This window comes from Pelobates fuscus, chromosome 9 (genome assembly GCF_036172605.1).
Source record: "Pelobates fuscus isolate aPelFus1 chromosome 9, aPelFus1.pri, whole genome shotgun sequence".
Classification (NCBI taxonomy): Eukaryota; Metazoa; Chordata; class Amphibia; order Anura; family Pelobatidae; genus Pelobates; species Pelobates fuscus.
Genome location: NC_086325.1, coordinates 159,599,186 through 159,626,425, shown reverse-complemented (window position 1 = coordinate 159,626,425; position 27,240 = coordinate 159,599,186). Strand labels below are relative to the sequence as shown.

The 27,240-nt window shown below is 46.6% G+C and overlaps 1 protein-coding gene across 2 annotated transcripts in view; it reads left to right on the top strand.

Annotated features, from left to right (window-relative positions):
* GPSM1 (G protein signaling modulator 1) overlaps window positions 1-27,240 on the top strand; it is a 186,753-nt gene that overhangs the window by 73,033 nt on the left and 86,480 nt on the right. For both annotated transcript variants that reach the window (XM_063432877.1, XM_063432878.1), the window contains exons 7-9: window positions 2,519-2,674; window positions 5,703-5,811; window positions 26,542-26,668. In XM_063432877.1, coding sequence (XP_063288947.1) covers window positions 2,519-2,674; window positions 5,703-5,811; window positions 26,542-26,668 — 392 coding nt within the window. The remainder of the gene's footprint in view (window positions 1-2,518; window positions 2,675-5,702; window positions 5,812-26,541; window positions 26,669-27,240) is intronic.

Genomic DNA, 27,240 nt, shown 5'->3' with positions numbered 1-27,240 from the left:
GTAGCGATGGTGTACGTTTTAGAAATTATTATGGGAGACTCCCCACCACCACCGCCCTTCATAATGTGTTTTAGAGAGGAGTTAGGAATAGGGGTTTGGGTTAGGTGATTAACTTAGATTCTATATCGACATCGGGAAGATTAGACACTTATGGTCAGGGGACAGCCAATCCCTAGTCCCTAGTGCAGGGGTAGGCAACCTATGGCACTAGTGCCATGCACGGCACTTGAGGTGTCTTTCCACGGCACTCAAGGCTGCTAGAGCCAAACAGGCTGTGGCCTATCAGGAGTCTCAGTGAAACTTCAGGTATCTGCTAATACGAAAAGGTGGTGAAAGAAAATCATCAATTTATGCATTGCAGAACGTAGAGGAAGTGATCTCAGATCAGTTCCTCCTAGCACTTTTGAATGGAAATCCATTCTCTAGTAGAGCAGCCTGCAGCTGCTGTTGCAGCTCCGGTCCTTGACCTGTACCTGGCCAGCCTGGTCGCCACTGGAACCCAGGGAAGCCATCCACACTGCTAGATATACACAGACCTGCAGAATAAGCCTCCCCTCATACAAATAATATGAACAGCCGACACACAAACATACACACAATCCCCACAAACGCAACACCACTAACAATTCAAATACATGCACACAATCCCACATGCAGCCTCTCACATGCAATACCACAAACAGCCCCCACACACTACCAAACACACAATGTGACATTTCCATCCACACACTATTCCACAAGCAGCCCTCATACACACCTCACATTCATATGTATCATATACGATACCATAAACTACTAATGAACATATACAATATAATAGCTCATATACACAGAAATACAACGATACACCCGACCTGTTTCCCACTCCTTCCCTCCCCCCCCCCTTCCCCCCCCCATAGGGGGACAGACAGACACCGACTAGGGACAATGTAGTTGCGCAGTTGCGCCTGTTCAGGGCATCACCAATTAGGGTCTAAGTAGGGTGACAGTACCAACATTGACCTAAGTGATTAGTCAACCAAGCTAACATACACCTGGGCTTTAGTTTGAAATTTTGTAATACAGCTGAATTGGGTGGCATATGAGACCTATCAGGCAATATCTGTGTTATAAGCAAGACCCCCTAAGCTGTAAAAGGCCCTATATTTCCCACCTGACTCTGGGAGACTAAGCTGAGCCCCCCCTTTACAAGACGGGGCTGTAAATTACTGGTTGAATCTCCTGTTCCCTCAATGTAGAGGAGAACACCCAACCCGCTTTGTTCACCTATTTCGATATACAACTCCCACTGTGTATGTTTACGCACTTTCCCTTATAACTGCTTATTTGTATGTTATGTTATAATGTCTTGATAAAATCCAAATAAACATTCAGATTGTCAAAAAAAAAAAAAAAGAAATACAACGATACAAAGCAATTATAGTAAAAATAACACAAGCAGAATACGGCAGCATACACACCTCAATTTAAAAAAATAGGACCTGCACGCTACGAGACATCACAATCCTATATCGGCACAGTGCTGCTAAAAGGTTGCCTACCCCTGCCCTAGTGCAAAGGGAGAATTTGCACAGTCAATTGCAACTTTGTTTTCTGTTTCCTACAATGTTTAGTTATTTTTATATTAAATGAAAGGACACTTTCTTGCACATCCCATTAGTAGACTCTCTTATGTCAGCACCTGGTCTGAGCAAAATCACATTCACAGATTACAGGCAGCCATCACTGCAGTAACTTCAAAACCCAACTTCAAGAGCCCATTGGGAGTGAATGACATATCTGGGAGTACTACTGGACGTGTGATTAGTTTAACGATTGGAGAGCCTGCATGCGATGTAACATAGAATCACAAAGAGAGTCCCGCTGGCAGGCGGATTAGTCACACAAAAACGTTTAAGACGGCTTTACCGCCGTACCCCTGCCAAGTCTCTGATCTCATCTCTTTGGTCTCCGATGCATCAAGTGCCTTCATTTTCAAATGGTTGCGCTTTTTTGTTGTGTATCAGTGAGAGATGGGATAGTAACTGTATTTTCGCAAGCTATTTAACACTCGTTACTACCTGTCTCAGTGCCATACAATACAAACCGATCAATCACGGCTACATCCCAGCACAGTCAGACAATGAATTCCTCTTTATTAGGCTTGCATTCCGCAAGCCAGCAGCTAACTGATAAAAAATATACAGTGGGCTGTAAACAACCACTCACACCGAGGAAGAAAACCAATGCGTACAGTATTTACGAATATTATTATTTATATAGCAACAACATTCTCTGCAGCACTGTACAATGTAATACACCAGTGACCGTGTTGGACCATGAACTGCATTTTATTTATGTCTCCCAGAACATCCTAGAGACATCCTAGAGATTTTTTTTTTTTTTTTTATAGAAATCTGGGATTATTTTATAATATCCTATAGAAATCTGGGATTATTTCTCTCCTGCTCTGAAGCAGCACAGCGCTAATAATACTAGACTTCATTCATTGTGTAACGATTGCGCTTTGTTCTTCCAGGAAGACGCTGCAGCTCGCGCGGCAGTTGAAGGATCAGGCAGTTGAGGCTCAGGCTTGTTACAGCCTCGGAAATACGTACACTTTGCTGCAAGACTACGACCGTGCCATAGAGTATCATTTAAAGCATCTGTCCATAGCACAAGAACTCGGGGACCGGTGAGTAAAACCTTGAGGGAAGAAGGTTTGTGTGTGCGAGTTTACCCCTTCTCTGAGTTTAATCCATTCACACTATATCATGTCTTCTTAGATTTGTCTGAAAACTAGATTTTAGTTAATTTTTATGGAATCTAAACTGTTGAATAGCTGAGGATTTGGTGGGTGTAATATAAATGTGCATTCCAAATAAGTCTAATCTAGATAAAATTGCTTTAGGTATAAGGAACCTTAAAACAGGGCTAAGTAGTTTTTGTTTTTTAAGCTTGCACTCTGATGCAATGTAATCTGCTTTAAAGTGGTATTGTTACAAAATTTCCAATTTCTTTTTTTCAACGATGCCAATAAAAGTAGAGAATCTTTATTGAGCCACTAGAGGGAGCTGCAGGACTAGCTGTTCGATAAGACGCATTTTTTTTGTTTTTGTTTTTTTTAATCACTTGACTTTTCTTACCGAGGCATTTGTGTAACATATTGTTAAATACATAAAAAAAAATGCAAGAATAGAAAATGACATAGCTTGTACTATAACATATGTCGTGATAGCTTTATGACTTGACAAGAGCATGCACTATCAGGGTACACTGGCCTCTGCGTTACCGAGTTGACAAGAGATTGCTATGGCTATATGCAAATATTACAAGTTTTTTGAATGAAAAGTGGTATTTTCGCTGTTCCGTTTTATCATGACTGAGAGGTTGACTTGTTCAAGAGGGTATATTATTATATGTTACTGATATTGCAAGCATATACTATATTAATGTAAACTCTGCTATAAATTATTGTAATGGATTATTAGGGTTTTTTATGTCTATATTTAGATTTTTATTAAATAAAATATTTTAAAAGACAAAACTTTATTGCTTCCAAGACAATCCCTATATTTTATTGCATCCTCAATTTAACATAAGGAACTCTTACTAACTATATAATATCATGGCTAAGATATCTGTACGGTTAGCCCTGCTAAATTCTGTGCTTTAGGACTTTATAGTGGTAAACGGGGGAGCCACAACGGTTACAATATTGGCCCCCAATTATCTTCTCCTTTGTAGAGTGTAGCTGTGTAGCGGTGTGAGCTGTGGTGATTCGAAGGCATATGTTGTTTTGCCCCGTAGTGCTATCATGAAACGGCTTCTATCGTTTATTGATTGACATCGAATGGTAACATCTCGAGATGCTGCTAGGGGAGCCTTAGGTAATTTGTTACAGCGATAGAACTCATCAACTGTTATTTTTGGCCTGCGGTGACGGTAAAAGAGAAGCAGTAAGGTGCCTTAGGTAGGCAATTCCTCAGGTGTGATGGAATCTGGTATACCCCTTATTTTAATCTTAGCAGGTCTGCTGCAATCATCTAGCTGGGGTAGGTAACCTTCGGCACTCCAAATGTTTTGGACTACATCCCCCATAATGCTTTTACAGCCATAAGGCCGGTAACGCATCAAGGGAAATGTAGTCCCAAACATCTGGAGTGCCGAAGGTTGCCTACCCTAACAGGTCCACCCAGTGACCTGGGTAGTGAGAGCAGATTGTGAAGTCTAGACTTGTGTCAGAGTGTCTCTCATAGTAACTTCTTGACGTAAGTCCATGATGTCTTCTTCGGTAGTCTGCAGCCGATCTGTTACTGCTTGAACATCAACTTTGGTCTGCTGTGAAGAGCTTTTTAATGTCGTGTAGGAGGTTGTGGATATCACCATGTTGTGGTGAGCCGGCACATATGAATTTATTAACCCTTTTATCATCACTTGGAAACGTGTTTTTTGGATAAGCTTAAAAATGTCTCTTTCCAGATCTTGAGGAAGAATCTGGAGGTTATTTAGGTTAGTATTTGCACACAGTCTTCAAGCTAAATGGTATAAAGCGTGGAAACCAAGGTTTCTCTAAAAGACTCACTTTAGTTCAAAGTTAGTGTGACAGGAAACCCTCCTGGCTCTGTGCTTGAAACCGGAGTGATATTATCAAGGGAGTTCATAAAAGTTCCAGTTTCTCCTGAAATCATTACTTTTGTTAAATAAGCCTGCAGGGACATGCAGTTAATCCCTAAAGCACTCCAGTGAACTGAAATGCTTTAGGGGATGAGAGTGTCCCTTTAAGTCAGGTTATTTAAAGGGACACAAAAGTCACCCAGACCACTTCACTTCAATGAGGTGTTCTGGGTAAAGTGGTCCTGTCCTTTTAACCTTGCGATGTAAAAAAATGTTTTAAGTTCACCTCTAGTGGCTGCCTTCCTGACCGCCACTAGAGAGGTGTCTGCAGCACTGACCAAGTAAAACCCGGTCTTATGACGCGTAAGCCTCTAGAAAAGCATAAAATGCTTTCATATGAGAAGGTATGGATACGTATCAGGTCCCCAATGCTCCTCTATGATGAGCATTAGTTTGGACTATTGCGAGGGAGGTCATGCCATCTTAATAACATCGCGGGAGGTAGAGATGTGAGCAGAGCCAAGTGAGCCTCGAAACTGGAAAAAGGTTAAGTAAAACTTTGATTCTACTAAATTATATGACATACGGTGGGGAGTGGAAGCTATATAGAACAAGGGATAAGGAGACCATAATTAGGAGTACAGGTAACTCTGTGCAGTGAGAGATAAATCTTAAATAAAGAACTTTAATCAAATATATACATACACAGTCAGGGCCACCATTCTATATTGCCAAATTGATTGCTATTCTAATTTTTTTTTTATTTGAAATAATATATTTTTATAAAGATAACTGTAAAGAAATTGGCTGTAGAAATAAACAAACCCTAAGAAATGAGGTCTAAGAGGGGACCCATATCTAGCACACGCAGTAGTTGTATTTTTGATCTAAATAAGGAACCCTATACATATGTTACGTAATCTTTCTTATAATGGTACAGTTTATGACAAGTTTGGGTCCCACTTCTAAAGGTCTGTTCCTACTAGGTGGGGCTTAAACTGCTCAAAATGCCGTAATACTCTGGAGTTGAAATCTAAATTCCTAGCAGAGCCTGTAAAATCGTACACAAGATGCCAAACCACTAACCTGTTTGTTTTTGTTTGCAGAGTGGGTGAAGGACGAGCGTGCTGGAGTCTTGGAAATGCGTACGTGTCTTTAGAGAACCACGAGGAGGCGCTGCGATATGTCAAAAAACACATGGAGATATCGTGTGAGGTTAGTCCTCATGCAAACATCCAAATGATACTTTAGAAGTGGTGCATGTAAGGGATACATACCCTGCCGTAGAACACGTTTATGATTTCCACTTACTGTAGAATTACGTGTCTTTTTACAGCTACATTAAATAGATGGCAAACATTAAAGCTGTGGCTAAAATTTCTATATGCAACTTGTATTGCTTTTGCGGCACTAATCACAACGCAGCATTTTTGTGCGTGCGCAAAAAACTATGTTGACTACGTTGACGTTGGAATGGTGTGTTCCGCTAGATTCTTTTTAACATAGGTCATGTGAAGGTCATTATGTTCTTCAGGAGTCATTGCTCCAGGTCATTGGAGACTATTCACATCTTCTCCCAGGATCAGCCTTTCCACCTCTTACGTTTTTATTCTTTTAAGCCAGACAATCCGAAGTAATGACTTTCTGTCTCTTCCTCTCTGCTCAGACCTTCCAACGAGGTTTCGACCTAAATCATGCAAGAGTTTTCAGCCTTTAGAAAAAGTGACATGGGGTTAAGAAGGAATTAAAAATCATTCTGCGTACCACCAGCTTCACCAGTTTAAGGAAGAAACCTTATGTAATGTTCCTCAAGCTCTGTGAAATCGAGATGTCTGGCTGAAGTCCATGTTCCTTTGTATTGTTTGTTTTAGGTTGCTCGGATCCTTTCTCTAAGAAATGTCTATGATAGAACTTTCCGTTTGTTTTACATAATGACTTTTTTAATCAACCCTTTTCTTTAACTGTGTGTTTGTGGAACGGGCGTCTTGGATAAATAGGGAAGGGCCATTACAGTCATTTCAATCTGACGGGAATAACAACAGAAAAAAGCAAAATCTTTCACACTATCACAAAGTTAAAGTGCTTAAATATGATAAAGTGCATATAAATGTAATTGCTTAAGTGAGAGGGCGTGGCCAACTACCGAGGTGGACGGCCGCATGGAGTAGGAGCTCCGGCACAAAAGACCCTAAAAGCTTGATAAACCGAAGCAAATCACCGCCACAGCGCGCCCGGGCATATTACCCGCCACACCGAGTACGATGGCACCGGCGAAACAGACGAAACTTACCGATCCGGTCCGCACTACTAAAAAGTATAAACCGCGGCCTACTCAGGAAGACGAGGACGGACCGCAGGCCTCGCAGGGTGCTGAGCTGCAGAAGGAACAAGACTGCGACACAGGCCACTACACTGATGCGCCTGTGACTGAAAGGAGGCTATATACTATGCTCCAGGAATTTCGAGTATCGCTTCAACATGACTTCAAAAAGGTCACCAGCGAGCTGAGAAAAGATGTGAACGACATTGGTGAGCGCACCAACCGCCTTGAGGCCCGCTCTGATGAAATGAGCACAGAACAAAATGGCTTGGCAGAGACCGTACACCAACTAACGATGGAACACCAGCAGCTAAAGCGAAAGATGGCTGACATAGAGGACAGATCCCGGAGGAACAATGTCCGCTTCAGGGGGATTCCAGAGTCGGTCTCGCGGGAAGCACTAATAACATACCTGCTGGGGATATGTAAGGCACTCTCGCCAAACATTGCAGACTCGGAATGGCTCATGGATAGAGCACACCGACTCCCGCGCCCACCGAGACTTGCCCAAGATACCCCGAGAGACCCGGTGGTGCGGTTTCATTACTTTAGTACAAAAGAAGCGTTGTTAACCGCGGCTCGGAAATTGCCAAAGCTGCCGGAGCAATCCAACTGTATGCGGACCTGTCTGCACTCACCATGGCCCGCCGGAGGGAATTCACCACGGTAACGAAAACGTTACGTAACAACAACATACCTTACCGCTGGGGATATCCCACGAAGATCATCGTGTGGAAGGAAGGTAAAAACTATATAGCGGAAGAACCTGAAGTAGGCATGCGACTACTGGCAGAATGGGGCCTCTTCCCGTACAAAGAACCTGCAGAGCGGGCCGACAAAACGCCGAGACGGCTGCAAGAGGACTGGCAGATGGTGGGATCACCTAATAAAAGCAGAAAGAACTGAAGGTCCGAACAACCATTCTTATGGTGGGACCTGGACTGACGAGCTACGTATACCCCGTATATCCTATACGGGGTATACGTAGCTCGTCAGTGTAAATACGAGGGCCCAGTTGGGTGTTTCCCCAGGTCCAAAATATCAATATGATAATGATAAGCTTAACAGGCAGTTTCAAATTTCTAATCACTTAAATGTTACATTGTTGATGTTATATGATGTTTGTATAGTACTAGTTGTTATACTGTATTAGCGCGAGTCTGCCAATGTACCTTCCCCGAGTCTGGGGATAGCAATAACACGTGATAAGACTGTCAGGCTGTCACTACTGGTTGAAACTGTTAGTGATCTAGGGAATCAGCGCTGTCCTAGCTGTGGTGTCCCTCGCTTGTCCCTGCTCACCGTTAGCAAATTGGCGAGCTACGCACGACTTAACCAGCCACTAATTCCCTCTATTTCCAAGAACGAGATCCACAGACTATATGAGCACATTTGTACACCCCCGGAGCTCCACCTACAATCACAAATAACCGGGATCCTGAATGCTTAGCTGATACAGAAGCGCCGACAACGGCCGCTGATCTAAAATGGCTATGCACTGCCACACATTAGGGTCGAGCACGGTATCTTACCCCTTACATGGCAGGCAAATGGATTCGTCACAGGGAACGTGAATAGGGAGGGATTGGGGGGGTGGGCGTGCTGGCAGCGATCAAGGCCATGTAGCGACGACTAATATCCTGGGCATGGCAGAGGGAGATCGCAATAACTTAGATCTAAGATGTCATGGTTGCGAGCATAGGTGGGCATAGGACAAAGGTGCTGACGGGACAGACGTGGTGACAACTTACACCCCAGTGACAGGTCTAAGGCGACGAGAAATGCCCCACGTTTAGGAATTGGGGCATGTGCACAGGCAAATACCAACTATAGCAACGGCAGGTAGGACACAGCCGACAGGGAGGTAACTACCTAACAAGTGGCAATGATAGTGCTGACCACAATGGCGGAGCACATGAGGGAGGAAAGGGTCTTCTCGCCGCTCCGTTGCCGGACAAACCTCCCCCAAGACAGATGGCGGAGGGCGGCCAAGATAGCCGACCCACGCATCAGTCAAGGAGAACACCTAGTGAGGCGTTAAATCAATGTATATACTTTCTTTTCCTTTTATGTGTTACCCCCCAACTCCTTGGTTCACACGTGGCGACACACACACCGAAATCCCGACTCAACGTGCCCCCTTATTCCGCGCTAGCCCAATAACAGATAATGGCTGACTCTCTCACGATATTCTCGATGAATGTCAAAGGTCTTAACAGTCCCCATAAACGCAGGATGACTGCAAGCAAAATTTTAAAATCCAAAGCGGCGATAGTATGCTTGCAGGAGACTCACTTCTGCAACCGTAGCCCACCCAAATTCCTAATAAAGCATTACACCCAAGAGTATCACGCAATGGCCAACACAAAATCTAAAGGGGTGTCCATATACTTTCATAGGGACTGGGTCTTCTCCCTCATCAAACAACACACGAGCAAGGATGGGAGGTTATTAATACTAGTGGGATCGCTAAAAGGCCTCCAAATAACGGTGGCATCTTTGTATGCCCCCAACGACACACAAAAGTCCTTCTTGACCACGGCCCTCCGGAAAATTGACCGGCATAAACAGGGACACACAATAATACGTGGTGACTTTAACTGCACACTAGACCCATACATGGACATATGCAGAACGAACCACAAGACGCCAAAAAGCAGGTCGGTTTCACTAGGGGGCCATCTATCCCACCTACTACACACCCATGACTATTATGACGTATGGCGCAACCTGAACCCCCGATCTAGGGACTATACCTATTATTCGCAAGTCCACATGACATACTCCAGGATAGACCTATGCCTCTTTGACAATCGCACTATATCACATGCAATCAGAGGGCACATTGGCTCCATCACCTGGTCGGACCATGCACCCATAGTGATCACAATGAAAACGCCTCACCCTGCTAGAGGGAGGGGCACGTGGAGACTGAATGAGGCAATACTAGATGCCCCGCAACTCGTTGGCCTACCTAGGAATAAACTTGACAAAATCCCTTCAAACCATCCAGAAAGAAAACCACCACCCAACATTGCAAAAAATAAAAATGACGCTAGAGAAATGGGCGGACCTAGAGGTGTCCTGGTTGGGGCGCATAAATACACTAAAAATTATGGTGTTACCCCTAATTCTCTACTTATTCCGCACACTTCCCATAGCCCTGCCGAACAAACTCATCACCCTGTTTCAATCCACGATAAACGCACATGTTTGTAAAAGGAAACCACCTAGGGTGGCACAACGCAGCATGGGCCTCCCATATGACAAAGGAGGACTGGGTCTTCCGGACGTGAGGGGCTATTACAGGGCCACAACACTAGCCCAAAGTATACGGTTATTACAGTCATCAAGCGCCTGCTCCCAGCTATTGTGGCTGGCATTAGAGAATGCTTGCTTGCGTCCATACGACATGGCTCACTCCCTGTGGACACACGTATATCCCCCGGCTACAATCACTCCCAGACTACAATGCACAAAGTTCCAATTAAAATCTTGGGTGTCCTGGGGCAATTATATAATAGGGACCGTTCCATTACTCCTGTCAGCGCCAGTGGAAGCGCTGGGGGCACTGTCTGCTGACCTGTCTCTGAAGGCATGGGTCGCTAAAGGCGTACTCAAAGTGGGCGACCTATGTGCAGGACCAGAAATCGAAACATTCCCCACTCTCCAACGACAATACTCACTGCAGATGAGGGACATATTTTTATATCTGAGGGTGAAAAGTGCCCTTTTAACGAAACTGCATGTGGAGCAGAACTCAAACCCCCTGGGTGCACCACATCCACAACAAATATTGTCATCTAAATGCACAAAACCACTAGCCCTCTGCTATGGAATCATACTCCTGGGCCCGGCAACACATAAACTATCCTACATGACTCAGTGGGAGGGGGAGTTAGGAGTCACGATCCCATTAGCTCAGTGGCACGAAGCATTGCGCAACACTAAACGCGCATTGAGGAGCCTGTCGCTCTGGGAGGCCTTTTGCAAAATAATGATGAGGTGGTATTTGGTGCCCCACAGGCTGTCGCGCATCTACGCGGACGCATCAGAGCGATGCTGGCGATGCGAGGAAGGCAGGGGAACGATGTTACATGTATTCTGGGAATGTCCAGCCTTAGGAGAGTATTGGGAAAAGATAGGTGCATTGATAGCTAGCGTAACACAATGCAATGCCCCTTGGGGCGCCAAGGGCTACCTACTACACATCGCCCCAGAGATAATGCACCACGCAAACCGCACAGTAGTGCTCAATATTCTTACAGTGGCAAAAATTAACATAGCGCTTCACTGGAAGAGTAAAACAGTAGCATCCGTAGATAGCATCTGCCAACGGTTAGACACGATTAGCTCCTATGAACGTATAGCAAGCTGAGTACAGGGCAATGAACAAAAATATGTGCGAGATTGGGACTGTTGGTCTAGAAGGACAGATGACAATGGCCCAACAGATAGGGTGGCCCCTAGCACCTAGAAACCTAGTGAGAAAGCCAAACATGACGACCTGGACACTCATTGATAATATTGACGACGACTCTTAACTGAACGCGGGAAATGAGGGAAGAGAAGGCCTTACACACACCTACTTATATAGTTACTGAACGGCCAAGCAGACAACAGCCTACAGACCAAGGGCACTAAAACCTACATATAAAGAGGGAAGAGGCAGTACGGTGAACCAAACAAGACCCCACCTCCCCCCTCTTATTTTCCCCGTGTACCCCCATCCCCCCAGGAGACGCCCCTTTTAGTCACGAAGCCCACACAGGGAGATCACACTCACAGGGCATAACACGTTTGGAGCAGCTGACATACGAGCGTAGGCTAAACTCTCGAAAATGACAACGACAGGACATAGTCACAACCTCCCCATAACGGCTTAGCCGCAGCGACAACCACATACTGTATACCACTACGGACAAGATTAACTATAGTGACTTACAAGGGTTTAAGGCTTATAAAGGAGCGGAGCAGGGACCTCACGAAAGGTACAAAGTAGATGAGATCACTATTATAGTGCGATATAGACTGAGATTGGAAAAGGTTGCAAATTTGTTACCTCTCGAAAGCTAATGTACTCCGTGATCCTTGCTTGTAGCTGATTACTTACTCATTCATGTAATGAAACGTGATCTCCATTATGTGGACACTGTATTGTTTGTACATGTTTCTCCCCCACCACCTGCGTGTGGCACCTCTCTCATTAATCTCCCCTATTTCTTTTTGTACCCCCAATGTCGTATTTATCTCTTCGGTTGAAGATAAATAACAAATAAAAACAGATATTGTAAAAAAAAAAAGTGCTTAAGTGAGCTAAAGTGTATATAGTACGACACTCAACTTCCCTTCTAGCAATGGAGTTACCCGAAGATCTCCTCAAATCTTCATTCAGTACAAATACAATATATAGGGTTTATCCAACCAGGGAAGACAAAAATAATGCAACATAGTGTAACACTGTGTAACCAAGTTTAGTGTATATTAAGTGCCGATTGGCCACTCACACTTTGGAGCCAAATAAAGAGCCTTCAGAAATCAATAGATGTGTATCATCTAATTTCCTGGATTTTATTGATGTCGGTCTCAAGCATGAAAAATAGATAAAGTGCAACCAAATCAGATGACTATATAAGTAAAGTGCACAATACAAAATTAATTTACTTACACAGAAGTAAATAACAGCAGATGAAACTGGCATCAACAGATTCAAAAGTCCTACGCGTTTCATCCCTGTCAGGGACTTCCTCAGGGACTGTTTCTCAATTGAAGTTAAAAACAAAGTGCATAAAAAACTCCCTCCCCTCCCTCCTACATATATACACCCCACAATCTGTCCAAGTTTTCTTCCTATAGGCTCCTTCTTTCTTCTCCGGCTGATTTCGATCTTATCATTAATTACTTCCTGGTTCTATCCGTTTGACGTCATCGCGTCTATAGGGTTATTAGGTCCTACCCCCTCATTCGGACCCCTCCTCTCGCTGGGCTGAAGGGGTTAAAAAACCTTCAGCCACTTACCTTAATCCAGTGCTGGGCTGTCTCGGCGCTGGTGACGTTTCCTCCCCCTGCCGATGGCAGCTTCGAATGTGCATGCATGGCCAGAGCTGCGGGCACATTCAAATCGCCCATAGGAAAGCTTTAATCAATGCTTCCTATGGACGTCCAGCGTCCGTTCAATGTGATTTTCGCATTTAGGGATCGCGGAAGCGGCCTCTAGTGGCTGTCAGGAAGACAGCTGTCAGCTGCAGGGTTAAAACTAGGGGGACCTGGCACCCAGAACGCTTCATTGAGCTGAAGTGGTCTGGGTGCCTTTAGTGGTCCTTTAACACCTAAAGGTGTTCGTACATGTTTTCATACACTTTGGTTAGCATGTCCAACCTAGCGGACGTACCCTCATAAAACGCCTGCACTAGTGCACATTCACTAATCATAGAATACCTCCACTAGTGCAGATAGATCCCAGACGTGCATGCTTGCCATGCATGCACTAGTGCACATTCACTAAGAATAGAATACCTGCACTAGTGCACATAGATCCCAGACGTGCATGCTTGCCATGCATGCACTAGTGCACATTCACTAAGAATAGAATACCTGCACTAGTGCACATTCACTAAGAATAGAATACCTGCACTAGTGCACATAGATCCCAGACGTGCATGCTTGCCATGTATGCACTAGTGCACATTCACTAAGACTAGAATACCTGCACTAGTGCACATTCACTAAGAATAGAATACCTGCACTAGTGCACATAGATCCCAGACGTGCATGCTTGCCATGTATGCACTAATGCACAAACACGAAGCATTTTTAGGCATGCATTATTGCACATTCTGCATTGTGGGTAAGCACGCTTGCAAGAGTGCATATGTTTTTCCTGAAATTCTGCTCCTGACAGGGCTATGTTAGTTCCCAAACATTTTTACCATTCAATTTTCTGGGGAAAAAGTTAATCATGGCCTTAAAATATCGCCGGTGTGAGCGTTCCACCACATTACTAGATCCGAGCTGTGTTCGGATACATCTGTTTCTCTCCTAGTACCCAGAGGCATAAAGTGCTTACTTTAAGCATCAATTGAAAGCTGGCTTCTTAACAGCTTTGTGTATTTTTGGTGATTGGATCTATTAGCTGTCACAAGCCAAGCCCCTTGCAACACCAGGCTAATTATACACTTCATTATACTTGTCAGCCACTTTAATGAAATCTAATCAAGCTCCCTTTAAACAAGAGCGATGGAGCTATCGTTTATTATCCTAAAAGAATGAAATGCTCACTTTTCAAGCAAGATAAAAAAGGAATATGTTCAAACACTGCATTTCCATTTTAAAGGACTCCTGCCGCCTTATCCTCTGGATATGCTGGTTTTTTAAAGCTTCTCACAAGACCGTACACCAAGTAATGTTGGACAGCAATAACCAAAACCATTTGCCTTTGAAAAAACAAAAAAAAAATAGCAGCTGAGGATCATGAGAATCATAGTCAAACACAGCTTAGGAACAAGAGGAAGTATATAGAACTTTCTTTTAAACATGGGAGCTGTTGTATTTTATACAACAGGGTCATTCGCTAAATTAGGAAGTATGACAAATGATCGTACACAGGTATTTGCAATTCCTCTTTTTCCAAATCTGCTATTTTGAACTAAAAAAACGTATTCCTTTGTCCAAATTTCCACAATTCACAATTTTGTGAATAAACCCCAGTTTATTCCCTTAAGCTGAAAATGGTCAGAATTAAGGGACATTTAGATACTTGTTTAGAATCTCACCCCGGACGAGGACAGGAAGTGAAAATGTAGTGATGCAGTGGGAAATACTGTTTTGTGAACCCAGGCCTATTTATATCTTGTAAGAAGTGGTTTAGTCTTTGGAAGTGCAGTTTCTTACCGGGAAGGCAGAGGTAACTGAAAGCTCTAGTCCTCTCAGAATATTAAAGAAGAATATTAAAGAAAACACTTACTGAAAAACCACACAGCGCGAAACGCTTCCGGCAGCTAGTCTTCTGCGGCCAGAGATAAACTTACTCTAACTTTAAGAATTTCCTTCGGACCTTGACCCAATCTGGCTACGTTTTATTGGAACACCGAGTTAGCATAATGACGATTGTAGTGCAAGGCTTGGCGTAACCCATCAGCAGATCTGTGTTGCTACTGACGTTCTTCATAGAATTTTAATACTAATTAAACCCCACAACTGATACCATATCAAGTCAACAAAACTATTTTAAGGGACACTATAGTCACCAGAACAGCTACAGCTTATTGAATTTGTTCTGGTGAGTAGAATCATTCCCTTCAGGGTTTTTGCTGTAAACACTGTCTTTTCAGAGAAAATGCAGTGTTTACATTACAGCCTAGTGATAACTTCACTGGCCACTCCTCAGATGGCTGTTAGAGATCCTTCCTGGGTCATGGCTGCCTAAAATGCATCCAAACATTCAGTATCTCCTCCCTCTGCATGGAGAAACTGAACTTTCCTCATAGAGATTCATTGATTCAATTCATCTCTATGAGGAGATGCTGATTGGCCAGGGCTGTGTTTGAATCATGCTGGCTCTGCCCCTGATCTGCCTCCTTGTCAGTCTCAGCCAATCCTATGGAGAAGCACTGTGATTGGATCAGGTTACCACTTCTGATAATGTCAGCAGACTGCTGTTTTTCTGAGTCTAACAGCATGCAGAGTTACAGCTTCAGGCTTGAATGCAGTAAGATTTTGCTATATTTATGGAGGCATGGAAGCCCAGGGGGGCTAGATGGTGGTTTTAACACTATAGATGTGCCCCCATATCACAATATCTGATAAACTGTTTGGAACATCCTACAGACACTGCTATAGCTTATATCTGGTCGAAGGTATGTCTTTTGACTGGTTGATTGTACTAGATATAAGGAGAGGGCATTAAGTTTTTTGTGTAAAAAGTACAAGAACTACGGAAACCAATCGTATGTTTCTCCTCATTTCCGTACTGACAGCTGCACTCCTTAAGGTTTGCCCGAAATTGCTGTCATTTCTTTCCTATCAGATGTAACTCTCACATTGTTTTTTCAATACGTCTTTTGTAGAATGAGAGTCAGAAGAGTATGAAAAATGAGGACATCTTTTGGATATAAGCTTGCTCTAAAGGGAAAGCTTCCTAAAGGAGAATTTAATAGATTAAATGTTTTTTTTTGTTTTTTTTGTCAATTTTATTTTCTTTTATTGAGGCAGGAGTTAAATGGGATACAGAATTGAGAAGAGGGGATGCATAGTATTTGTACATAGTGGGATCATTGTAACACAGTATTACATCACCTATGATTGGCAGCCTCATTTTTAGTATTATTAAGTAAGCTTTCCAAAAAGTTAAGAACATGTATAGAGTAGTAGATATGAAGGTAGCTCCGAACTATACGGTGGTACCGGCAACGTTAAAGTAAAGGAAACAAGAGTAATACTGGTGAAAAACATATGCAATTCAATCTATGCTTGACTTAGCATGTAAATAACAGAGAAATATACAGGTTATGGGACATCTGCCGTTAGCAATAAGCACGTCAGGCTACAAGTGTAGACAGCAAAAGTATTCTCGCATGTTGGTATGGTTAGGAGTGTAGCCCTGTAAATTACAAGCCCTAGGTCTGCATTATGGCATATTAGTTCTCGCTGTATGAAGCATGTGCGTCACATTAGGTCTCGCTGCTATGTGTTTGTTTGTTCGTGTGTTACTTGTGATGGGTTGGTATCTTAGTGTAACTAGTAGTGCGAGCATGTGAGTAGTGAGAGTGGCTAGACATAACAATAAAATAGGCATTTGCATATAGACACATTCAGGTAAGTGAGAGTCTCGTAGTGTCCCTCAAGGTGGGGTCTGACTGGACCAACTTGTGGCTGCTTACTGTCCCCATGGTGGCGTGCCCGTTCATGAGGCACCGAGTTAGTCCTCTTAGCCGATGCCCTTCGCTGCTACTTGAGTCTTGCCTGTGGCGTTCCACTTAGGGGCGCTTCTGGATCGGGAGTCGGCTCTCTCTGCATGCTGGGGAGTGTGCAGTTTTGCGGCTTCTCGCTTTGCCGCAGTGGCGTGGAGGGGATGGCGTGAGTCACTATTGCTGCCATTGGGAATCCGTAAGGTGAGCCGGTAGCGGATTTCAAATGGGCTGTTTCCTCGCTCTAGCCCTTTAGCTTTACTAGTTGCTCTTGCTGCGGAAGTAGGTACATAGGTGGCTGAATGATGGGAGCGAGGTGCGTTCTCTCTCCAGCCCCGGGCCGGGATGAAGGCCAGCATCCTTACTCCACGGACCCATGCGCTTCTGTGGGCTGGGTCCTTCCCATGTTGGGAGTCACGGGGGGAGCTGATGGTTTGCCGCCTTCTGTGGCGGCCGTCCCTCCGTCCATGTGGGTGATGCCTCTGGGTCTTACCCTTGGTGGCCCTCGGCCTAGGTGGGCCAGTAGTGTGTAATGCAGGCTTGTCTGAGTGCTTTAGGCCCGAGAGAGTACTCCTCGCCCTTTGGTTCTTGCCACCTCGACCTCCAACTCGAGGAGTAGGCGCCCTATTAACTATGTGGGTCTCTAGTGTAACCCATAGCTGGTGAAAGTGTTCGTTCAGGGTCTGCAGCATGCGGTCCACAGAGCACAGGATAGGTTCATGCTGTCCGCTTGCCGACGCTGCTGGCCGTGCGGTAGTCGCCATTTTGGGTCGGGTCCCGCACGTGGCATCCACCGTGGGTGTCTCCGTGTGATTCTCTGGTGCTGGGTCGTCGCTTGTGTTTGCCGGGATAACCCCCGCCGGCATGGGGGGGGGGAGATAGAGTCCTCCGGGGAGACCGTTGGCCAGGGATGCTGCTGCTGCAGAGGGATCGGCCGCCTCCCCCGCGTCGCCTGCTTTTGCCTCCCGTAGGCCTCGGATCGATCTCCGGTAAGAGACTGCTGCTGGCAGTTGAAATTTGTGGCTTGTAACATCGTTTTGCGGAGACCCTTAGGCTGGGGCTGTTGTGAGAGTAGATTAGAGGGCTTTATCTCGCTTAATTTGTTCGGTTTTTGGATTTTGCCTCGGAGCCCATGTTGCATGCGACTGCTCGGCATGGCTGCCAGGCTCCGCCTTGTTTTTTTTTTTTAACATTCTTTATTTTTGTTGAGCATTGTATTGCAAACATGAGTATAGAGACATTTCACGAGTTTGATCAACAGGAACAGGTGTTGGCATTAAATTAAAAGTCAGGAAGAACTGCTTTTTGTTTTTTCTCAAAAAACAAACATACAAGGCGTGGCCTGGACGCCGGACGAGATGGCGGCGTGAAACGAGGGCTCCCTTCAGGCTCACAGCTAAAACCCGCTAAACAAGCACTAATCGACGGAAAAATGGGGAAAAACACCAAGCAACAGCAGGCTGCCTCAACCACCGGCACACCGAGGAACTCTCAACCGGCAGGTATGCGCCAATACCTTACTGCCCCGGCCGACCACACCGCACAGGCCTCCAGCGGCGCAGAAGCCTCGGGCCTACCACGCCCGTCCTCACCGCAGGGCGAACACTCACAACAGGTACAGCCCGGAATTAATCCACCCCAGGCCCAGTTCCAGCCAGACTGGGTAGCACTAATTAGCAGCTTACCCACTAAAGCCGACTTAAAAGAGGCCAACACGGCACTACATAACTCCTTAAAGGGTGAACTCCAAGCCCTAAGAGAGGACATACAGGGAATCCATCACAAGCTAAACAAACTGGAGGCAGAGTGTGACCAAGTAGTGGCGGCGCAAAACACAGCCGCAGACATCATACAGAAGCAAGCAGCCCAAATCCGCCAAATGGCCCTCCACGTTGAAGACCTGGATAACAGAGGGAGGCGGCAAAACATAAGAATTAGGGGCCTACCAGAAGATCTAGACCAAAATGCCCCAATACGCGACACCCTAACTGAAATATTTAACTCCCTCCTGCAGAGGCCAACCGAGACGCCCATCATCTTTGTCAGGGCCCACAGAGCCCTCCGACCTAGGGGACCTCCAGATTCCCCCCCTAGGGATGTTATCTGCTGCCTACAACACTTTCAAGAAAAGGAAGACATCCTGAGAAGCGCTAGAGACAAGAAACAAGTCTCACATAATGGCCACGACATACAGCTATACCCTGATTTATCGCCGGCAACATTGGCGTACAGGCGGGCCATGCGCCCACTCACACACGTGCTACAGGCCAACCGGATCAGATACCGCTGGAACTTCCCAACAGGACTTCAAATCGCCACACCGACTGGCCCTCTCACGGCGAGGAAAGAAGAAGATCTAGGGGACCTCATGAAGGAACTACAACTACCCCCACTACACATGACTTGGCCGGACCCACTGGCCTTCTATAACTTTGCTCCTGAGACACACCGCCAGGCACAGCAACCTCCCAGAACCCGGAGGACGAGGCAACAGGCTACTCGTCCCTCGGGAGCCAACGCATAAGAAGACAACCGCAACCCTCCACCTCCGGAACCCACGGGAGACCGACCGCAACCAAGCTCACAGTCGCCCACCCCCACTTCGAGAGACTAAAGACACCCCGCACGTCTGAAACGCAAGTATACAGCCCAATGGGCGATAGACACTCAGAACTTACAGGGCCACAGGGAACTAGAGACACAGGCGGACATGTTCTGCCCGCAGAGTATAAAGGACAATGCGACACCAGGACATTGCTCCGGACTCCAGATTCCACCACCTAGCTGAATAGTCAGGGACAACAGGGTCCAACTGGGGAGGGCCACTATTGGGAAGAGAACAAGCTCACAAACTTATCCAACCTTAGATGGCATAACACAGGGCGGCCCCGTATCCCGGCTGGGCCCCACCGCCGGAGCCCACCCGACCTGTGACGAACCTCGGGGAGCAGGCGGGGGGCTCCGCTGGTGGGGCACACCTGGGAGGGGAAGAACAAACGACCAAACTCTGTAGAGCAGACGATGAGTAGACGGGTGATACGGAAGACCCAGAAGGGGGGATTGCAAGAATATCTGCTTTATGAATGTGGGAAGGGGACGGGGCCAACAAAGGGCATGCACCCTGGTGATTATCCTCTTAGCATAGCCAAACCACCCGTACTGCTTCCCTACTAAAACCGCCCTGGGTCTCAGACACCCATAATTCGGTCCCAACCTTCCACACGCACAGACCCAGTCGGGGGTGCCACTCACGACACGGGATAGAGAGGCCCAGAACCTCGAGCACTACCTGACCCAGACGTCCTTGTTATGTTCAATCACCGGGTGGGGGAATTATGCGGGTTTTGGGGGAGGGGGGGGGGGCGAAACGTACACGATCTAGTGAAGTTTACAAACTGTTTAGAACTGTTTAGACCTGTTTTCACCTGTTGTGATATGTAACCTGTTATACCATTGCTATATTAATGCGACCTTATTACAAATGACAGACCAGCCACACGCTGACTTAAGGCACTCAACGACACGCACCCATACAGGTCTTAAGGCCACTACACCCCGAGGCGGGGATGATAGAAACGCACATACCAAACGAACAAAGACGAGCCACATAGGGAAGCCACGTGACCCGACGCGCCACAGGGACACCGACTCGACACACCGGACGCCCAACCGACGCCCTACAGGGAGGCGCCAACCAGGTAACGAACCGCCCACTGACACCTCTGGAGGTGCGGTGGAGTGAGGCTCACCGACGCCTATACCTCATCGTCATTAGGTAGTGACGAGACTCCCGGAGGCACTTCCACACCTCCACCACTCACCCTTCCACCCGGATCCCCAAACCACCTCCATCCCCACCCTAACGCCCACTCCTCTGACCGTACCCTCCCCGACACACCCGAGACTCGACGTGCCTACCCGACAGACAGAGACCTCGGACGGAGACACCCCCCTTAAACCCGTCCGGACACGAACCGACCACACGACATGACGCTGACTCCCGACCAACTCCGTGTCCTCACAATAAATGCTAAAGGACTGAACAAACCGGAAAAGAGGACGGGGGCCCTACGAGACTTCCACAGACACAGGGCCTCAATAGTCATGATTCAGGAAACCCACTTCAAAAAAGGGGCAAGACCCAAACTAACAAACCATCACTATAGCCAAGGGTATTACAGTGACTACCATGGTGGTAAGGCCAGGGGGACAGCGATACTCCTTCATAAAAGGCTGCCGTTCCAGGAGGGGGGATGCATGACCGACGACGAAGGTCGATACCTATTCCTCAAAGGGACAATTGCGGGACACCAATACACGTTCGCAAGCATCTATGCACCAAACAAACAACAAGCGCGCTTTCTCAAACAGACACTACGCAAGCTCCAATACTTCACGGCAGGGACTCTCATTCTAGGGGGGGACTTTAATATTGCGCTAGACCCGGCATGGGACACTTCATCGGGCGTCTCCCATGTCCCCACACAACACCTACAACACATCAAATCCCTTCTCCGTAGCCAACGCCTAGTTGACTGCTGGAGAGCCCACCACCCAGATGAAAGGAACTTCACTTTCTACTCCCAACCACATAACTCCTACTCTCGGATAGACCATTTCTATACCACGCACCACGACCTTCCCCTGGTGACTACAGTCACAATCGGTGGGGCCACCTGGTCGGACCACGCCCCAGTATTACTGACCCTGAAATCACCACTTTACCGTCCCACAAACCCGAAATGGAGACTCAATGAGTACCTCCTAGCTAACCAGGAGATCTCGGGCTTCATAGGCGAGAAAATAAAAGAATATCTCACACTTAACACGGCCGAACAGACCTCCCCGACAATCCGTTGGGAAGCGCACAAAAGCGTGATAAGGGGACACTACATACAACAGGGGGCACTACTGAAGAAACGGACCGAGGCACGGTTAAACGACCTACTGTCCAACATCCACAAGGTTGACGAACAAAACAAACTAACACCTGACAACACACACCAATCACGACTTCTTCAACTAAGGAGAGAGCTCGCCACCCTACTACACACCAAACACCACAGAGAAGCAATAAGACATAAGGCCCTCTTTGCACAACAGGGAAACAAAAGCGGCAAGCTCCTAGCTGCGATGCTAAAAAAACAGAGACAACACACTTACATTGACAAGATTCGAGACAAACAAGGGAAATTACACCATCTCCCGAAAGACATACAAAACACCATCCGCACATATTACTCGGACCTGTACACGCTGCCACAACCACATACTCAAAAGGCGAAAGCCCGCCTGCACGAAGCGATCAGGAAATACCTAGCTGAACACCCACTGCCGACCTTGGACCCAGACATAGCAGACATGATAGACGTGCCTATCACGATAGAGGAATTAGCGATGGCAATTAAGCAAACTAAGACAGGTAAAAGCCCAGGGCCGGATGGCCTACCGACCAAATACTACAAGACCTATGCTGAAGACTTATACCAACCAATGGTAGAAGCCTTTAATGCAGTCAGGGAGGGACACAATATCCCTAAACAAGCCCTAGCGGCGCATATCTCCATAATCCCCAAAGACGGTAAAGACAGGGAACAATGCAGTAACTATAGGCCCATATCGCTCATCAATTGCGACATCAAGCTACTGGCCAAGATCCTGGCCACACGGCTCACAAAACATGTCCCATCGCTGGTCCACCCGGACCAGGTGGGGTTTGTGGCGGGACGTGAGGCCCGCGACAATACCATCAGAGCGCTTACACTCATGCACGGTAGTACAGGTAAGAGGGAAGGCCTTCTTCTCCTGTCAACTGACGCAGAGAAGGCCTTCGATAGAGTCTGTTGGGTGTACCTCTTCGAAGTGCTGGCCCAAGCAGGACTAGGACCCCACCTGAGAAGGTGGATAGAGGAACTTTACCGGGAACCGACAGCCCAGGTAATAGTTAATGGAGCACCCACGGAGACCTTCACCATACACAACGGCACGAGACAGGGTTGCCCCCTCTCCCCACTCTTATTTGTTCTAGCACTAGAACCGTTCCTCTCACACATTAGACACAACACAGACATTACCGGAGTGGAAACAGGGCAAGTGCACCACAAGGTCGCCGCGTACGCGGACGACATGCTCTTCGTGGTGACCAAACCCGAGATCTCCCTTCCAAACCTGCAGAAAGAACTAAGGGAATTCGGGAGCATATCAAATCTAAAAATCAACCACGGGAAATCATTCATTCTCAACGTCAGTTTAAATGCTACACAAACAGAGCCCCTACGAAACAGCTTCCCATACCAATGGGCCGAACACAAAATTAGGTACTTAGGGATATGGCTGACAAGACATAGTGAGGACTTGTACAAAGAAAATTTCACGACCACACTACAATCATTCCAAAGAGACATGCGAGAATGGTCCTTCCCACACATCTCCTGGCTGGGAAGAGTCCAGGTCCTGAAAATGAACTTCCTCCCACGTCTCCTCTACCTCCTCCAGGCCATCCCCATAGCGATCCAAAAGACATTCTTCGGGTCCCTTAGATCGGAGATGACCAAATACGTATGGAACGGGGGTAGACCTAGATTGAAATACGCCACACTAACTCGCCCCAAAAACAGGGGGGGAATAGCCCTCCCAGACTTCTACCAATACTACGTCGCGGCGCACCTGCTGCGGATAGTGGAGTGGTCAAAGGATACCGTCGGGAAGCTCTGGAAAACAGTAGAGGAGGCAGAAGTGGGCAGACCGCTCTCCGGACTGCCCTGGGTCCGGGAGGCAGCGGATGGGAAAGACATGTCCATATACACATGGCACACTTTGAAAGTATGGAGGAGAGCCTCCAAGACCGGCAACATGTCGCCATTCCCCTCCCCCCTTCTGCCCCTTACATATAATCCCGACTTCCCCCCGGGACTAGACCCGAAAGCACTTCGCAACATTCTTCCGGACGAGACCCCCCGCCTACGCCACATCCTCCAAGCAGGTGAATGTAAACCACTGACAGGCCTACTAGGGGAGACACCTATGACATTCATGCACAGGTTCAGACACACCCAGCTGACTAACTTTATCCGAACGCTACCGCAAGGCCCGGCGCTTACTAGGGGCCTGACCACAATAGAAGCGGTCAGCGCAAGCCCAGATCCACTCCCGCATGGCATATCCTATCTATACTCCATGCTACAACTAGAAACCCCATCCGACACACCACTTTACATGGGTAAATGGGAGACGGCCCTAAGCACCACACTCACGGATAAGGAATGGGAGTCCATCTGTTACCTAACACACCACTGCTCAACACACAGTAAAACTCAAGAGACAGCATACAAATTATTAACACAATGGTACAAAACACCACACCTCCTACACCAAATTGACCCAACACACTCTGACCAATGCTGGAGATGCGAAAAAGAGGTGGGAACCATTAAACACATATGGTGGGACTGTGAGAAAATCAAAACATACTGGGAGGGAATACACAAGGTCCTGGAGAAGTTCTCGGATGCGCCCCCCCCCCTGGAACCGGCTGCGATGCTCCTACACCATACAACTGTCCCACACTCCAAATACAAAAAATCTATAACCGTTAGAATACTCAACACAGCCAAACAGGTGCTCCCCCAATTCTGGAAGCAAACTACAACACCCCCACTACTGACATGGTTTAGCCAAATGGAAGACCTTAGGAAAATTGAGGAACTGACGATGACGGCCAACCAGACCCATAAGACCTACCTAGACATTTGGACACACTGGATCCTTGAGACAGCAAAAGAAGGATTCCAACAGACCATCAGAACCAACGCCAACTGAGTCACAGCCAGACTAGACCAACCCACAACAAACACGACTGAGGACGACGGACGAAGGACGCACCCGACCCCGCTCTTCTACCCGACATACCTTCAACCCACCCCCCTCCCACCTCCCCCCCCCCCCTGTTGACCTAGCTACACTCCTGCCTCAGCCCCCAGGAACGCACCAACACAAGGGAAAACGACAGACCCTAAACAAGAGCTTACCCAGCCACCGTAGACCCCCCGCCAACACTACATACAACCCTGAAATCTAAGGAACCAAACAAGTTTCGGACTTACCAACTCACTCAACCCCTCGGGGGGACAGACATAGCATAGGAGGGTCCAACCACAGTAAGAGAATAAGGAAAACAAGGAGGGGAAGGAGCTAACTCACACACCTACTGAAGAAAGTTACCCACAAACTACGCTCCAACAGCTATGGTGGCGCTCACCCTACCTGACTCCCAAACACAACCAAACCACACAGACACTGGGGGAGACACCAGCTAACACACAATTGACTACTCATCCAACCAGAAACGTGACTGAATTGACTTTAGTGATTTGCGAAACCTACAACAATGCGGGCCTGCGTGCCCAAACTGTTAATGTTGATTTAAAATGTATATAACTCATTATGGAGACCTGCGAGTCTCACAGCTTCAAACGCCTTGATTGGAAAAACAAAAAACAAAAAGAAAAGAAATAATGAACATAAAATCTACAAAAAAGAGGCTAACACCGTACAGAGATGATATGTATTGCATGGTATTACCCCCGTATTGTATGAAAACCTTATTGTCTCCCTTTCTACATTCTGTACCCACATGACTTTATGCCTCAATAAAAAAGAGATTTACAAAAAAAAAAACAAACATACAAAAAACAGGCATTACAAAGCTTAACAAGATAATTACCCCTAGAGGTCCCATAGTAAGAAAAGTAAATGAGGCATTGAAGCAAGTAATAACAGGCATGGCTAGACTTCGGCAGCAGGAGGAGAATATGCCTCAAAATTAGTTAAATGAACTAAGTTTCCCCACTACAACCATACTGAGATCCCCAGTCACCCTATGCCTTTAGTTGGCAGAGCACTATCCATGTCCTGGAAGGAGTGTTTCTGGCATTTAGTGCTAGATGAAAGTCGGCAGATCAAAACATAGATCAGGAACAGGGCTCTCCACTACTTCTAAGGCTTGTCACCGTGCTTGGCCGTCTTCAGCATATGTGCCACTTTCAGTTTAGGTGAGCTCCGCTGCTTGTGTCTCCTCCACTGGTAACAGTGATGATTCACAATGGTGATCTGGAGCCTGCAGGTCATGTGGGTGGTCCTTTGGCTGCGATGGTGCATGGTAAAGTTGTCTGCTTTCCAACTGCTGTCAGACTTTTGCAAAAAGACTATCCAGCCTGGACTCCATGTCCAACCAGACTGTGCTACAGTTGGACAAACACGCGGGTTCCGACATTTTGCATTGGTCGTAGTAGTGTCTGTCAGCTTGGATGACTTCACCCTGAAAGTCTGCCAGTGCTGGGCTACTTCCCAGGGGTGGACCGGGATCACTCCCACCGATCCAGGGGAGGGGGGGAGAACGGGGCTGATGCTGGCAGATAGCTTCCTCTGGGTACTTCCGGTTCGGGAGATTGGCCGCCTCTCCCGCACGGTGAGCATTAGGCCGGATCCACCACATAGAGGTATGAAAGCTCCCTGCATCTCTTTATCCACTCCTACTCGTATCAGGTAGGTCGGAGGGCCACAGTGTTACAGGATTTGTCTCTAGTTGAGCTGATTAAGCTTGTCAGAAGTGTCTTAAAGCCAGATAATGGAGGAGGTCACTCGAGATGCATCTCACCTCCATGACAGTCATGCCCCGCCCCGGATTCAATGGGTTTCACATAATTTTTGTTTTCATTGCAGATTGGAGACCGGAACGGTGAATTAACAGCTCGTATGAATATAGCTCAACTGAGGTCTGCACTTGGCATGGGTTCCTGCGAGGACAATGGGGACTCATCTCCACAGTATGATGGCTATGAAGCACAAGGTAGGTTTGTCCTCTGTGCGTTTCACATTTAGCAGGAAGTTCTTGACCGTATTTTGATGGGGTTTTTTACGTAGGAGCTTGAAGTCTGTCTTTTATTTCCGTAATATGTTGTTACACTGTGAATGATATTTCATCAACGTTTAAATATTTTACATCTTCAAATAGAAAATACTATTTTCTGTCACCCATATATTTAGTAACCACTAGAACAATAAATATTATTATATTAAATAGACACTATAGTAATCATAACAACTACAGCTTATTGTATTTGTTCTGGTGAGTGTAATTATTCCCTTCAGGCTTTTTGCTGTAAACACTGTCTTTTCAGAAAAAATGCAGTGTTTACATTACAGCCTAGTGTTAACTTCACTGGCCTCTCCTCAGATGGATGCTAGAGATGCTTCCTGGGGCAGTGCTGCTCAGTGTGACTGACATTCAGTGTCTCCACCGTCTGCATGGAGACACTGAACTTTCCTCAAAGAGATGCATTGATTCAATGCACATCTATGAGCAGATGCTGATTGGCCATGGCTGTGTTTGGCTTGTGCTGACTCTGTCCCTGATCTGCC